Source organism: Lissotriton vulgaris, chromosome 8 (assembly GCF_964263255.1).
Source record: "Lissotriton vulgaris chromosome 8, aLisVul1.2, whole genome shotgun sequence".
NCBI classification, from domain to species: domain Eukaryota; kingdom Metazoa; phylum Chordata; class Amphibia; order Caudata; family Salamandridae; genus Lissotriton; species Lissotriton vulgaris.
Window position 1 is genome coordinate 229,844,904 of NC_141696.1, and position 16,389 is coordinate 229,861,292.

Sequence of the window (16,389 nt, forward strand, 5' to 3'; positions counted from 1 at the left end):
CTTGCCCATTCTGAAGACTTTAGCCGAACACACAAATCTTACGTAACTCTCTGCCTATTACCTACCCGCTACCAATAGCTGGATATTGACCATATGGAAACTGCTCCAGACAGTTAACGATTCCAGTACTGGTAACCATAAGGACATTGTCCATCATAGCTGTTTCTTACTCCCAAGTTTTGTGCTTTGAGACACTGGCTCTGCTAATGAAAAATGCGGGAATACACTGGTGCCTGCTTTTGACTCTCCCATCAATCCACAGATTAAGCCACAGGTTATTGAGAGCATACAGGAGTTCTGGAAGATGACTCTTTGAGCCTAAATCCGCAAATGTTCTAGACAAAAATAACTCAGTCCATTGGATCAACACTATCTTTGTCCCTGGAGACGAACATGATCAGTTTGTATTCATATTGCCTTCTGACTCATGTAAGGCATTGTGCTCCCACATGGAGTTAAAATAATGAACTGTATAAAGAACACATATATCACTTAGGTGGAGTCTCATTGAGACAAGTTATTGCCTGTGTGATCATCACAATGTATAGTCTGTTAATCATGCACATTTTCAATCAACATACCACCTTCTGTTGTATGCATCTGTATAAAAAGAATTGTATGTTTATGATCATTGTGGGAAATAAGTGGCAGAGCAAAAACTGCTGATTTCCAGGGATCTGTCAGGGCCATGAGTAACAGTCTCTTCATGTGTAGGAACTGGAGTTATGTTTTCAGAATTAAAAGATAGTCTTGATAAATGAGGTATTGCAGGAGTCCATACTTGGTTAGCACCCAACTATCCAATTGTTTGGAAACCAATAGGCTTCTCCATGACACCCGTTTGTGTTTCCGACCACAGCATAGCACAGAATCTGCCCTACTCAAAGTAACTGAAATGATTACATTTGCACTGCATGAGAGAAAATGTGTTGCCCTCACCCTGTTCAATATATCTGTGGCATTTGACATGGTATCCTATCCAGTGCTCCTGCAGAGGTTGGCCGATATTGGCATTGGGGGTTTGTCAAGGTGCTGGGTTAAGTCCTTCCTTGAAGGGAGACCACAAGAGATCTGGCTGGACCCTCACTCTACAACACATAAGAGACTCTTCTCTGTAGTGCCATAGGGCTTTTCCTGAGCCCTGCCTTGTTTAATACCCATATGGCCCCACTAGTTTCTCTGATCAAATCTAACGGGCATCTACCATATTATATGCAGATGACACTAAATTGCTTCTACTCCCCATAACATTTATTCTTTTGCTGCCTTCCTAAAAGATATTTGCACTGGATACAGAAGGGCTATCTCCAATGCAATGCAGACAAAACAGACATTCTCTTATTAGGTAAAGCAAGAGATCTCTGGACCAACTTCAATTTGCCTACGGACATTCCTCCCTCCCCCACCGTGACAGCTAAGAATTTAAGGCAGTGTTTCCCAAAGTGTGCGCCGCGGCACCCCGGTGTGCCGTGATGAGAGGCCAGGGGCGCCGCGGCGCTGCACAGGATGTGTCTTCCGGGGTCGGAGGTGTGGTGCATCTCATTGTAGTTTGAGTGCCCCCTTTGAAATAAACAACAGTGAACAGGGACAAAGCCGCACACTGACATGGTGATCAGCGGGCAGTGGAGTACCCCGAACCGCGGTGCCTGCGAGCCTGGCGGGCCGGCGTGTTCGTACCGCCTCCCTCCATGTATGGTGTGTGTGAGACTGACCAGACTCTGGCCGGCTCTCCATTGCCGCACGGACCCAGCCTTCACCGCCCGGCCGCCTGGTGGAGGCTGCGGCGGCGCCGTGTGACCCTCCGCACATCCTTCGGGGATCCATTGGAGCCTGGACATTTCTCCCCTCGGGGTCCTGCTGGGGTGGTCCCACTGGTTCCTGCCTCCTGGAAGTGGGTGTGCGGCCCCCCACGGGTCTGGGCGGGGCACATGAGGGCGAGGGGGGGGGTCCGGGTGCTGTGTGTTGAGAGGTGCGAGTGCAGGCGGTGCAGTCCGGGGGTGCGGTCTACTTGTATGGGGCTGCCCCGGGGCTGTACCTTGTGGGGTGGGGATCTGCCCTCCATTCCCAGGGGCTCACCTCTGGTCGGGCTCCATTGAGGCCTGCCATTCTGTTACCATGGGGCCCGTCTCTGCTCTGGCCCTCCAGGTGCCCGCCGCATCGGGGAGGTCACCCCTCCTCGTGTCTGTCTGCGGTCACGGGCTGCGACGGGCTCACCCCCACCACACACACTCTTTGGGAGCGCCCAACCAGACTGGGCAGCTGTTTGCTTTCGATACTTGCACAAGTGCCACCATTGCCTATATAACGTTTGTCTGCCATATATTGCAGTACTATACCTCTACTTGTACTTTGTACGCTTTTATAACCTGCACACATGTCACTTTTTCCTCCTGTAAAGCACAGTTTGCTACCTCTTCTATTTGTTTGCTCACAATTGTCACTTTTGCCTCATGTAACTTAGCGCTTGCTTTTGTAATTTGTTCACTTTTAATGTTCTCATGTATCAGTTCTGTTCCTATTCTGAAGCACTCTTACACCTTCGGGTAAAGTCTGCGCTATATAAAAACGCATAAAATAAATAATAAATCCCCTCCGTCACCGGCTGCAGTCCCGGCGGGTCCCGTCCCATGCAACAATCAACGTGTCCCATGCCCCATCGCCCTGTCATTTCTACACATACCAATTCTGTCTGGACAGACATTCCACCTCATCACCACCGGCCAAGCAGCCAAATGCACAAACAAGCCACCGAGGGACCTCTGCCAAGTGTCTCTCCACACGTGGGAACACACATCGCCACATCCCCAGTACCCCTTGATCTGTCTGAGCTAGAGCCAATCCCACCGTCAACATCTGCAGACTATGCAGCAGATGGCGAGCCATGCAGCTCATCCCCAATCCTGCAGAGGGGCACCTTCAGCAGAATCGCACCACTCCAGCGGTGCTTTTCAAAACACAGACCCATGCTGCTAGTAGCACGAAGGGTGAAGCACTTCTACATCCATACAAATGCAGGGCTCCAAGTGGGATGAAGGAAGGGGGGCTCAAAGGGGCGTGGCCGATGCAACAGGGGGCATGGCCTAAAACACAAGCCAAAAATCCGCCTGACCCATCGGCAAAAAAATGGTGGGGAGCCTCGGCTAGCCGCCAACCCAGTCAGGGGAGCCATGGGTCAAAAAAGTTTGGGTACCACTGATTTAAGGAAAAGAATTAATGCAAATCTAGCCATGGACACCCAGATTCGGTTGCCGGGCTCTGCTTAGTTCTTTAAGGAAATGTTAAGACTTTTTATCAAATGAATCCTGTATGACAAGTAGTCTATGCTTTGATTACATCTAGGCTGGATAACTCTCATTGCCTCTAGATCAGAAGGCCCAACTGTAAGATCAGAAAACTTGGGACAGTCCAAAACGCAGCAGCCTGGTTTATTTTGGGTCTATGTAGAGGAGACTGTCTCCTCTCATTTTCGGCTTTTGCATTAGCTACCTATTAAGAAAAGGTCTTAATTTGTATTCAAGGCTTCTACAATTGGGGCCTGAGCTACCTGATCAGGAGAATCCTTCACTATACCCCTTCTAGGGCACCTTGTTCAGCCATCAATCAATCAGGGGTTTATAAAGTGCAGCTACTCACCCGCAAGGGTCTTAAGGCGCTAAGTGGGTGGAGGGCGACTCCATAGCATGCTGGGGTCATCTGAAGAGCCAGGTCTTGAGGTTTTTCTTGAACTGTGGCAGTGTAGGGGTTTGGCAGAGGGGGAAGTTTGTTCCAGGCCTTGACTGCGAGGTAGGAGAAGGACTTCCCTCCTGTTCTTGTCTGTAGATACCTGGGATGGTGGACAGAGAGAGGTCAGCTGATCAGAGGTGTCTCTTGGGTGCATGGAAGGAAAGGCTGTCGTTTAGGTATGCTAGTCCTGGAGGGCCTTGTAAGCGTGGGTGAGGAGCTTGAAGGTTATTCTTCTGTCAATGAAGAGCCAAGGGAGACCGCGGAGGTGTTGGGTGATGTGGTGGTGTCGGGGTATATCTAGGACAAATCTGTCTGCAGCATGCTGGATGGTCTGGAACTTGTGAAGTAGTTTCTTGTTGTTTCCGGAGTAGAGAGTGTTGCTGTAGTCCAATTCACAGCTGATAAGGGTGTGTGACCGTTTTTCAGGCCATGGCTCTGTTTGTTATCATTCCTAAGGTACATCTGGTGAGATCAAGCAGTTGCTCATTTTTGGTGTTAGCAGACAAGGCATGGAATAAGCTTCCACTCTCTTTGGGTTCTAATCCGTGTAAGTCCCGTTTTAGGAAACATCTAAAAACTCATCTTTTCTTGCTGCACATACTGTGAGAGGCTGTTTCTGATATAAGCAGACCAGTGCACAGTTTGGAATAGCTGTGCACTCTAATAATTGGTTTAGTTCATACCAAGACTGATACGGTTGCGGGCAACTTAGTGTTCGCTCCTCCCAGTAGCTGCCAAACCTCCTAACCAGCCAAGGCTTCCAAGAATAGATTATACTTTTTCTCATGGCACCAGCCCCAGCCTCCTTTTCAAGTGCTTCCCTTTCACCGTCAAAGGGATGCTGACTACTCAGTGAACGACATTTGTTAAAAACCTCCTTACCTTGCCAAAGACTCCCATTCCTAGTCACTTGATTGCTTGGAATGCATGTGGGGAAATGTTCTCTCTGTTGGACTCAAAATAATCTAATTTTTCAGTCCCGAACTCTTGCAATAAGGTTCACTGAGGAAAATAACTTGCTTCTGATTGGATGCACCTCTGCAAGTCTTTACCTATAACCACTGCTGGTATTGGCATTACTCCAACTGTCCAATGTCTGCTGCCTCCCATTATCCGTTATTGCCTGCTCTGCTTCCAGCCAGAAAGTGTGTCCTTCTTTAAGCCGACTTTGGATCCATGTATGGGGTTTCCAGAGAATTCTGCACCTTTGGTTGTGCTTCTTTCTACGAGCTAGAGATGTGATCACTTAGCATCACCTTACAGATCACTGGGATGACACCTGGAGAACCAGTCCAAATCTGTTTGTCAAACCGCATACATATCCCACCTTGTGATGGTAAGTTCATGTTCGTGATCTGTTTGTATGGTTCAGAAAAGGGGGTGGTGATGAACAGAGTGTCTGAATTAAGCAGACCACTCTTACCCAGTCCAAAGACCAGGGCTTGATCCATCACCGTTATTTAGCTCACTGCACCATCCCAGCTCAGAACCTGGCTATATGCAAATCAGTCTGTCCCTGGCCCAGTGCATCATGGGAACAGGGCAGACTAAACTACCTAGCCAATTCTTCACCAGAAAGGAGACAAGCTTCCGGGGACCGGTTTCTGGCATTTCAGCCGCCGTCGGCCCGGCTTGCTTGAATCCTGATGGTGCAGTGAGCAAGGGACTCATGTCTGAGTGTACCCTTCCACACCTATAGTGGCCAAAAACGATTCAGAAAAGGGGGTGGTGATGAACAGAGTGTTTGAATTAAGCAGACCACTCTTACCCAGTCCAAAGATCAGGGCTTGATCCATCACAGTTATTTAGCTCACTGCACCATCCCAGCTCAGAACCTGGCTATATGCAAATCAGTCTGTCCCTGGCCCTGTGCATCATGGGAACAGGGCAGACTAAACTACCAAGCCAATTCTTCACCAGAAAGGAGACAAGCTTCCGGGGACCGGTTTCTGGCATTTCAGCTGGCGTCGGCCCGGCTTGCTTGAATCCTGATGGTGCAGTGAGCAAGGGACTCATGTCTGAGTATACCCTGCCACACCTATAGTGGCCAAAAACGATTCAGAAAAGGGGGTGGTGATGAACAGAGTGTCTGAATTAAGCAGACCACTCTTACCCAGTCCAAAGATCAGGTCTCGATCCATCACTGTTATTTAGCTCACTGCACCATCCCAGCTCAGAACCTGGCTTTATGCGAAGAAGTGTGTCTCAAGAGGTTGGAGCGGCAGACCTTGATGCAGAGGTCTGGCCCGGACCAGGGTTCAATTCCCCGCCTCGGCGGGTCTTGGGCTCAAATTTCCCCGGACCTGACAATTCTCGCCTCGGTGCCTATTCCAATCATGGAGTCCCACTCTGTAACTCTGGGCAATAGCTTGCTTAATCTCCACAACGGCCCCTCGCAGCGGGATGCCTGGCTTTCACCTTTGGGATGCCCAGTAATGGGTTATCTCGCAGGGGAATACCAGGACGGGTTCCCTAAGCAAGTGCTGGGAAACCCACTGCGGGTAGCTGTGCGCTATACAAGTACAAAAAAAAAACATATGCAAATCAGTCTGTCCCTGGCCCAGTGCATCATGGGAACAGGGCAGACTAAACTATCAAGCCAATTCTTCACCAGAAAGGAGACAAGCTTCCGGGGACCGGTTTCTGGCATTTCAGCCGTCGTTGGCCCGGCTTGCTTGAATCCTGATGGTGCAGTGAGCAAGGGACGGGTATAGCGTGGAAGGGTATGCTCAGATGTGAGTCCCTTGCTCATTGCACCATCAGAATTCAAGCAAGCATGGCCGAAGATGGCTGAAATGCCAGTAACTGGTCCCCGGAAGCTTGTTTCCTTCCCAGTATAAGAATTGGCTTGGTAGTTTGGTCTTCCCTGTTCCCATGATGCACTGGGCCAGGGTCAGACTAATTTGCATATAGCCAAGTTCTGAGCTGGGATGGTGCAGTGAGTTAAAAAACGGTGATGGATCAAGCCCTGATCTTTGGACTGGGTAAGAGTGGTCTGCTTAATTCAGACACTCTGTTCATCACCACCCCTTTTTCTGAATCATTCCTGTTTGTATGGTGTCTTCCTGCCTGGCAAGGCCAAAAATCACCGTCAACACAGACACATTTGAGTGCACCCTGTGTATAGCGGCTTAACACTTCAAATACCAGACACGGTCGCTCCACCCGCTCCTGGCCATCGCTTCCACAATCTCTGTGCCATATTGTGCTCTGTGCCATACTCGCCTGCGGTATCGTATGTGCTGCCTGTGCATTTGTTGCTATTATTAATCTGTGTGCATAGCGTATTGGCTACTGGGCGCATTTGCTGTCATTATTAATTTGGGGTGCCAGCATGTGCTTTACATTTGTGCTGGTATCTTATTTGCTGCCATCGTATTTGCTGCCTGTGCATTTGCTGCTATTATTAATTTGGGTGCCAGCTTCTGCTCTACATTTGTGCTGCTAATCGTATTTTGCTGCCTGATTCGGAGTCTGTGGCCCGATCTCGCCCTGCATCACCTTGTTGTTGTTGTTTGCTGCCATTTTGTTGTTTCCAGCCCTCTCTCCTCCCCACTCCCAGCCGCTGCTCCCCCGCTCCATACAGCACCTTTTATAGATCCCCTCCCTCTCTTCACCCCGCTCCGGCCTCACAGCTGCTCCTCCCTCGCTCCGCCCCCTCCACTCTCTACTTATGACAGAGCCACTTACGCGCAAGCGTTCACATGCAGCGGACGCGCCCTATGCGCGCCGAAGGCGCACCAAAGGTAAGCCTGTCTACGCCCGTCCGCGCCTGGACCGCGCCCAGCGCAAGACCCCCTGGCCCCCGCAAAATCCACTCCACCCGCCTAACGTACGACGCCGCAACCCTCTCTGCACTTAACACCGGCTGACTCTCCGACTGCCACCAAGCCGCCCCAGGACGCACCCATGGACCCTTCACCTACCAATCCTGCAAGTTCTGCTGCATCAGGACCCACACTGCAACCACTACCACCAAACAGAGCCCAAACAACAACCACCTGAAGTGCATCCTGCTCAACACGCGCTCGGTCCACAAACACGCCATTGAACTATGGAACCTACTAGACACCACATCACCGGACGTCGCCTTTCTTACAGAAACCTGGATGAACGCCTCATCAGCGCCCGACATCACCATAGCCATCCCGAACGGGTACAAGATCATCCGAAAGGACCGCATCAACCAAACAGGAGGAGGCATCGCCATTGTCCACAAGAACACCATCCGCATCACGACCAGCTCCGACAACACCCTCACAGTCGCCGAACACCTTCACTTCCAGATACACACCGACCCCAAGACCACACTTAGAGGCACTCTCATATACAGACCACCAGGACCCCGCACACAATTCAGCGAAGACATCACCGACTTTATCAGTCCACACGCCCTCCCCTCCGAGGACTACATTCTTCTAGGGGACAATAACTTCCACCTGGAGAAGAACGACGACAGCAACACCTCCACCCTTCTGGACAACCTCGCTAATCTCTGACTCAAACAACTGGTTAACACCCCCACCCACCACGCCGGACACACGCTCGACCCAATCTTCTCCTCCAGCAAGCACGTTTCCTTCAATCACGCCACAGGACTCCACTGGACAGACCACGGCTGCGTCCGTTTCAACTTTAGAAAGGCCATGACCCACCACCACCCACAACAAATCCCCCGCAGAAACTGGAACAAAATTACCAGCAACCAGCTCACCATATCTCTAAACGAAAACCCTCCCGCCAAATCATCGGACCCAAATCAAGCATCAATCAATCTCGCACAATGGATCACCCACTCCGCTGACGAATTAGCACCCCTGAAAAACCATCACAACAACAAAGGTATCAAAAAAGCCTCCTGGTTCAATGACGACCTCAAGAACTCCAAAAAGAACTGCCGCACTCTCGAGAAAACCTGGCGAAAAAACCCAACCACAGACAACATGTCCGCCCTCAAGGACGCCACCTGCAAACACCACCAGCTGATCCGATCCTCCAAGAAATCAGCATTCAAGGATCGAATCGACAACAACGCCCACAACAGTAAGAAACTCTTCAGCATCATCAAAGAGTTTACCAATCCCAGCGCCGTCTCCAACGACATCACTCCCTCTCAAGACCTCTGCGACTCTCTAGCCTCATTCTTCCACAGCAAAATCGATGACATACATAACAGCTTCGGCGACCAGACCACCCCCCTTACCACCAAACTAAAGCCCCCCACCACCACCCTTTGCACCTGGAACCCGATCAGCACCGAAGACACCATCCGCCTGATGAACTCCATTCACTCCGGATCACCAACCGACCCATGCCCCCACCACATCTTCAACAAGGCCGACTCCATCATAGCACCCCATCTCCGAGATATCATCAACTGCTCCCTCAACACCGCTACCTTCCAGGAAAGCTGGAAACATGCCGAACTTAGTGCCCTCCTGCAGAAACCTACAGCAGACCCCACCGAACTTAAGAACTACCGCCCCATCTCGCTCCTCCCTTTCCCTGCCAAAGTCATAGAGAAGGCCATCAACAGTCAGCTTGCCGCCTTCCTCGAGTCCAACGGCTCCCTTGACCCCTCACAGTCCGGATTCTGAGCCAAACACAGCAACGAGACCGCCCTCATCGCAGCCACAGGCGACATCCGAACACTATTAGACAACGGGGAAACAGCTGCCCTCATCCTCCTGGACCTATCCGCAGCGTTTGACACAGTCTGTCATAGCACCCTAGTACAACGCCTCAGCAACGCCGGGATACAAGGAAAAGCATTGGATTGGATCATCTCGTTCCTCGCCGGAAGAACCCAGAGAGTCCGCCTCCCCCCTTTCAGATCAGAGGCCTCCGAAGTCATATGTGGCGTTCCACAAGGATATTCGCTCAGCCCCACCCTCTTCAACGTCTACATGAGCCCCCTCGCACCCATCACACGCCAGCACAACCTCAACATCAACTCCTACGCTGACGACACACAGCTGATCCTCTCCCTCACCAAAGACCCTAACACCGCAAAACCAACCTACACGAAGGGATGAAAGACGTAGCCGAATGGATGAAGAACAGCCGCTTAAAATTGAATTCTGACAAGACGGAAGTCCTCATCCTAGGATCACCCCCCTCCGCATAGTATGACTCGTGGTGGCCACCGGCACTGGGCAGCGCACCCAAACCAACATGCTCGCAACCTGGGATTCATCCTAGACTCCTCCCTCTCAATGACCAGACAAGTCAATGCCGTCTCATCATCATGCTTTAACATATTACGTATGCTCAGAAAGATCTTCCGCTGGATCCCCACCGAAACAAGAAAGACAGTCACCCAAGCACTTGTCACAAGCCGACTGGACTACGGAAACACCCTCTACGCCGGAACCACAGCCAAATTACAGAAAAAACTCCAACGCATTCAGAACGCCTCCGCCCGACTCATCCTAGACATACCCCGCCACAATCACATATCCGATCACCTGAGAGACCTCCACTGGCTCCCCGTAAACAAGAGAATAACATTCCGTCTCCTCACCCACGCACACAAAGCGCTCTACGACCTAGGACCCAAATACCTCAACACGCGCCTGACCTTTTACACCCCCACCCGCCAACTCCGATCGTCCAATCAAGCCCTCGCCGCGATTCCACGCATCCGAAGAGCTACCATGGGAGGAAGATCTTTCTCCTACTTAGCAGCCAAGACCTGGAACTCTCTCCCCACCCACCTCCGCCTTACACAGAACCACCTCTCCTTCAGAAAACAACTCAAAACCTGGCTATTTCATAAGTAGCGAACATCCCCCCCCCCCCCCCCCCCCCCCCCCCCCCCTCAAGCGCCTTGAGACCGGGTGAGTAGTGCGCTATACAAATCTTGACTTGACTTGACTCCTGTGCAACAAATCCAATTATGTATTTGTTTGCATGGGGCTTTGCATGAACTATGAACAAATCAATGGATTGCTCTGCATGGTGGGGATTGTACAGTAGATACATTCAGTGAAAGTGGAAGGAGTCCGATGTAAATGAGTTGGTTCGAAAGGTAGTCATTCTGATATTGCAAGCCTTTTCCCCTGCGCTCAGGGTCAAGAAGGTGATGGTTAAACTCTTGAGCACCAATATCCTTTTCTTTGTCAGACAAGAAAAACCCAGTCTCTATAACTCTGGTCGCTGGCAGAGGAGTGTTGTAGTCCGCAATGTTCTTCCTTACCTTTCCAATTGTAGGTGTTCTTAATCAGGGAGCAGATGGCCTGAGTAGGCATTTCCACTGTCTCTAAGAATTGTATCCAAATTGAGCAGACCTAGACATGTGGATATATCCAAATGGCACACCTTGTACATTGCATTTGATCAACAAGAGCAATTTACCTATTGGATAGGCAGAGATCCAGGATCCCTAGTACGAAAGGTTTTGTCATACCATACCATGTCTCATTTGCATCCCTCCCAAAGCCCTCCATAACATGAAGAGTTTCAAGCACTCACTCCTACTGGTGACTCCAGCTAACCACTAACCACTATGGCAAGAGGTCTCAAAGGACTTTTCCACTTAATTCTCTGGCTCCCTGATGCTGTTTTACTTACTTTATATTGTGTGCTATGGAATCTACCAATATGTTCTGTTACTCTTAGTCAATGGACCCTCTTTTATTGCGAATACCGTCCCACCTATGCCTCTACCATCATTCAAAAATACCAAACCAATGACTACAGGCCATGCAAAGCCTTAATTTCAACAGAATTAAGAAGTAACGTCCTGTTTCTTCAATGATCACTAGGATATGCACAACTGGAGTGCAAGAGCTTCTGCAAACCAAAAGTAAGTCTTCTTACTGTCAATTTATCTGGGCTTAAGTGAGGGGGGCTGAACATTGATCTTTCGTGCTCACCGTTGATGCTGCCAAATGCTGGGGTTAATGAATACCAAGGCCCCCCCCCCCCCCCCCCCCTTGCCTCCTTTTCTGCAATATTTATTGGCATTTCTGAGACGCACGTAAGATATATACCATCACAAAATATTCATTTTAGATCAACTTGTACTCGGGAGAGTCTTGAGGTGTAATTAGTATATACATACGTCATAGCACAACACAATCTGCCATATTAAAGAATGCAGCAAACTAAATTGAAGAACTAGGACGCATTGCCACAAACATCCAGTCACCCAAAAGTACAATAATCCAAAGTTACAGACATAAACCATGTCCCAAGAATGGATTAGATTCACGGTCATCACACCTTTCAAAGAAATAAAATAAATGGAGGAGGAGATCCAATAGCTAGAGAAACTGTTCCCGACTGTGAACCACCAGTAAGCCTCATCATTACAGCAGAACATTGACTTAGTTATTCTCAACCAACAAACCCATCACCAACATATCTTCTAAGTACGAGGTGTCCCAACCAGAAGACGGCACATAAAATAACAGTGCCTGTATAGGGCAAGAGCGCAAAGTAAAGGCCAACTTCTTCGACAAATATAGCCTTAACAGAATAGCCGATGTGATCTAATTAAACCCATGGCATATTAAAGATCTCTGGGCCCGGCCCTGGGTTCCCACACCTGCTCAAGTGGGTCATCTGATCATTGACTTTAGCAATCCTACCACTTCGGTCTGTTGACTTTTTTTTCCCTCTGCTTTTACCTTCCGCTTCCATTTTGTCATGTACGTATTCTTTATTGCTCTGGGCCAAAGTTTGATATGAGAAATAACGATGTAGTTCTCACACTCTGCAATATAAGCCTATAGTAGTGTCGGCGGCGGGATCCTAAAAAAAATCTATGACCAACTCCTCTTAGTTTTCTTTTCACAAATTAAGCACTGGAAACGTATTTCAAATACCAAATGTATGTATTACTATTACCTGAGGACTTTCCCAAACACCTTCCCGCTTCTCAAGTTGCAGAGCAGCGTGTGCCGGCCTTAGGAATGCACCTGGAGTGGTTTCCCTCTCACGCTGTATGATTGGACAAACGGGTGTGGGTGGAGGTAGAGCAGCTGGAGACAGGGAGAGAAACGGTTTTATCCCAGAGTTCTGCAGCCCCGCGCGTGCTGTTGTCTCGTTACTCTTGCTCTACGCAGCCATTGTTGTGGTGTTTGGCTCATGAATATAGAAGTAGGACAACTGACACCGCGCGCGCCCTACGCAGCGCCCGGTCTGTCTGCATGGAAACGTGCTCTCGGCTGATGTTTCAGGCCGCCTTCACCTGAGAGGAATGCTTGATCCTTGTCTGTGCGGGGAGCGCCGTGTTTGTGTCGGTTCTTGCTGTCTGTGCTGCTGGAGGCTGTCCACGTCACTCATGCCCCGTTCTCTGTTCTCCCTTTTCCGGCACGCAGATTACACCGAGCCGGACAGCAGCCTCGAGGCCACGCCGGAGGACGTCGACGTGCAGCTGGAGCTGTCGGACGAGGGGGACAAAATAAGCAAGGTAAGGAACTGGGGTTTATCCCAACGCCTCTAAAAAGTCTTTCCATTCAATAGTAAATGTGTAAAATCGCCACTCTTTTAAAGTTTAGATTTAATGTCAAACTGTGGGTTCCACTATGCGCTCTGATGTTATGATAAACACTTGTTTAGGGAGTTTGTTTCCATCTATACAGCTATTTTTTTCAATAGTAAAAACAATGACTCCATTATTACATTTTGGGCTGATTCCAGTCTGCTGCACAATGCCATGATGCCATGACCCGTACTGCACTCGTGTGCGCTTCCAGCGGTGGTGCTGCCAGCTGGCCTGATGTGTGCGATTGCCACATTTCAGTGGAGAAGATTTTGCTCAAATGTGCACTGGATTGAGTTTGTCTTATAGTTAACACGTATTGCTGAGTGTCGCCTGCTAATAACTATAGTACATTAAAAGACTGCATTCCTGAAAGGGAGGGGTAGTTCAGGTTGTGTCTAGTTGGAGATATCGGATTTCCATCGCCTGCTGATGCTTATGTCAAACATCCTTGGCGTCTGACTACATTGCTTTTTAACATATTCCCCTTGTATACCCTATACAGGGCTTTAGGTAGGATTAAAATAGTGCGTGGGGGGTAGCGGTCCTGTAAATGGGGAGTGGCCTATGAAGTTATAGGTGTGGCTTAACCACGTAAACTAAATTAGTGATTCCCATAGTGTACTACCCGACCGGTATTTTGGTGTTTCTCTGAGCATTGTTAGCGCATCCAGATAAAATAACACATCAACTGGTGTATACGGTATACCTAAAACCAGCCAGGACTGTTGGCTTTGTCAATGGTTGTGTGCGCTTCGGAGAAAAGCCAAGGATTGGATGGCCATGTATTCAGAACAAATTTTGACCCACTGACAGGTACTGCGAGAACCTCGCACTCTGCCTTTTGCCTCAGCTGGAAGCGTCTCTTTCAAAGCATGTACTATACAAGAATAACATGCTGAACGAACAAAAAATACATAAACCCAGCATCCCGACAAAAAACGGCGTGTAAGATTCAGTGTGAAATACAAACTGCAATTTAATCACTGACTTGGGTATACCTAAAACATTTATTACATTAATCGTTCTGAAATCGTCCGTGTTTTTCCAAGTAAAGTTTAGGACATGATTATAGGGCCCGATATGAACCCGTTTCTGTGTCCGTTCTAAAAAACTACTGGGTCCAAGACCCGGAGGGACCCAGCACACTTACAGCCCTGATATTTTGGTGTTAACAAAGTATTCGTTCTAGTGAGGATTGATCATTCTTTTGCTGCTTTTTTAAGAGGTAAAGAGGTCATGTCAAAGCATATTCCAAGTGCTAGACGAGAATTCTCGAGAAGTACAAGAGGTCATTTTAAAGCATGTTTCTAGTGCTAGATGGGGATTACCAAGAGATTTAGAAGTCATATCAAAGCATGTTCCTAGTGCTAGAGATGGGAATAGCTGGAGGTACAGAGATCATAACAAAACATGTTCCTAGTGCTAGACAGGGATTCACAAGAGGTACGAAGGTCACTTTAAAGCATGTTCCTAGTGCTAGATGATGGTTACCAAGAGGTTAAAAGGTCATGCCAAAGCATGTTACTAGTGCTAGATGGGGATTACCAAGAGGTATAGAGGTCACGTCGAAGCATGTTTATAGTGCTAGATGGGGATTAACAAGAAGTACTGAGGTCATGTCAAAGCATGTTTATAGTGCTAGATGGGGATTAACAAGAGGTACAAAGGTCATGACAAAGCATGTTCCTAGTGCTAGATGAGGATTAACGAGGTACAGAGGTCATGTCAAAGCATGTTCCTAGTGCTAGATGAGGATTAACAAGCGGTACATAGGTCATCTCAAAGCATGTTTATAGTGCTAGATAGGGATTAACGAGAGGTCAGAGGTCTTGCCAAAGCATGTTCCTAGTGCTAGATGGGGATTCACGAGAATTGCAGTCAAAACTGGTTATTGCTAGGTAGGGATTAGTGAGAGGTTGAGATCATGTCACAGCATGCTCATAGTGCTTGGCGGAGAGTAGCGAGATGTAAAGTGGCCATTTCAAAGCATGTTCATAGAACTAGACGGAGAGGAACTAGAAGTACAAAGTTCATGTTAAAGTATGTTCGTAGTGCTAGACGGATTAATAAGAGGTAAAGAGGTCATCAAAGTGCTAGACTGGTATTACCAGGAGGTACAGAGGTCACTGCAAAGCATATTCATAGTGCTAGGCAGTGAGTAGCGAGGGGTAAAGTGGTCATGCAAAGTATATTCATAGTGCTAGGCAGGGAGTAGCGAAGGGTAAAGTGGTCATGCAATCATATTCATAGTGCTAGGCTGAGAGTAGCGAGGGGTAAAGTGGTCATGCAAAGCATATTCATCGTGCTAGGCAGGTAGTAGCGAGGGGTAAAGTGGTCATTTGAAAGCATGTTCATAGGAATAGGGATTAGCGAGGGGTAAATAGGTCATCAAAGCATGTTCATAGTGCTAGACAGGAATTAGCAGGCGGTAAAGAGGCCATGCATGTTCATAGTCTTAGATGCGGATTAGCATGAGGTTAAGAGGTCATATCAAATATATTCATAGGGCTAGACCGGGATTAGAGAGAGGTTAAGAGGTCCTGTCAAAGTATGTTCATAGTTTTAAATCTGGATTAACGCGAAGTGAGAGATCATATCAGAGTATATTCAGTGTTAAGCAGCGGTGTGTCAGATCACCCTGCAGAGCAGTGGGGAGCCCGCTTGCAACTGAATCTCCTGCTCCAGGTCAACTGACAACGGTAGTAGCTAGAATACATTTTGAGAGTGTCCTGTGAGGTAGTAAGGCAGAGGAAGATGCTGTTGGAGCAGTTACCCTGTGTGTAATTGAAATCGCACTATTTTCCGCAGACTACCCAGTTCGTTTAGTGTTAACTACTGTTGATAGCACGCGTATTCCATAATATTTCAATGGGTTTGATGGATTGCTTTGTTTAAACAAACGTTTTGAGAACCTATATGTATTACTTTACTAATGGCAGCATGCTGGAATCTGTCCCGTTAAAAAATGATTTGCACTACTTTTCGTACATTGAATTTTTGTAAAAGACTTTAATCTAGTTTGTAAAGGATTCTCAACTATTCACTGGACACCCTTGGAAACATCTCGTCACAAAAGTGCAACTTGAATCAAATCGCTGCTTAGCCCCCATTTACAAACCTCTTTGTAGGCTTGTGGCTTGCTTTTTTGGAGAGGTTTTCGGCTTCAGAAGCAC

At 48.4% G+C, this 16,389-nt stretch overlaps 1 protein-coding gene across 1 annotated transcript in view; it reads left to right on the forward strand.

Moving 5' to 3' along the window:
* TIAM1 (TIAM Rac1 associated GEF 1) overlaps positions 1 to 16,389 on the forward strand; it is a 499,324-nt gene that overhangs the window by 357,266 nt on the left and 125,669 nt on the right. The window contains exon 15 of the mRNA XM_086934005.1: positions 13,050 to 13,141. Within this exon, the coding sequence (XP_086790131.1) occupies positions 13,050 to 13,141 (92 nt within the window). The remainder of the gene's footprint in view (positions 1 to 13,049; positions 13,142 to 16,389) is intronic.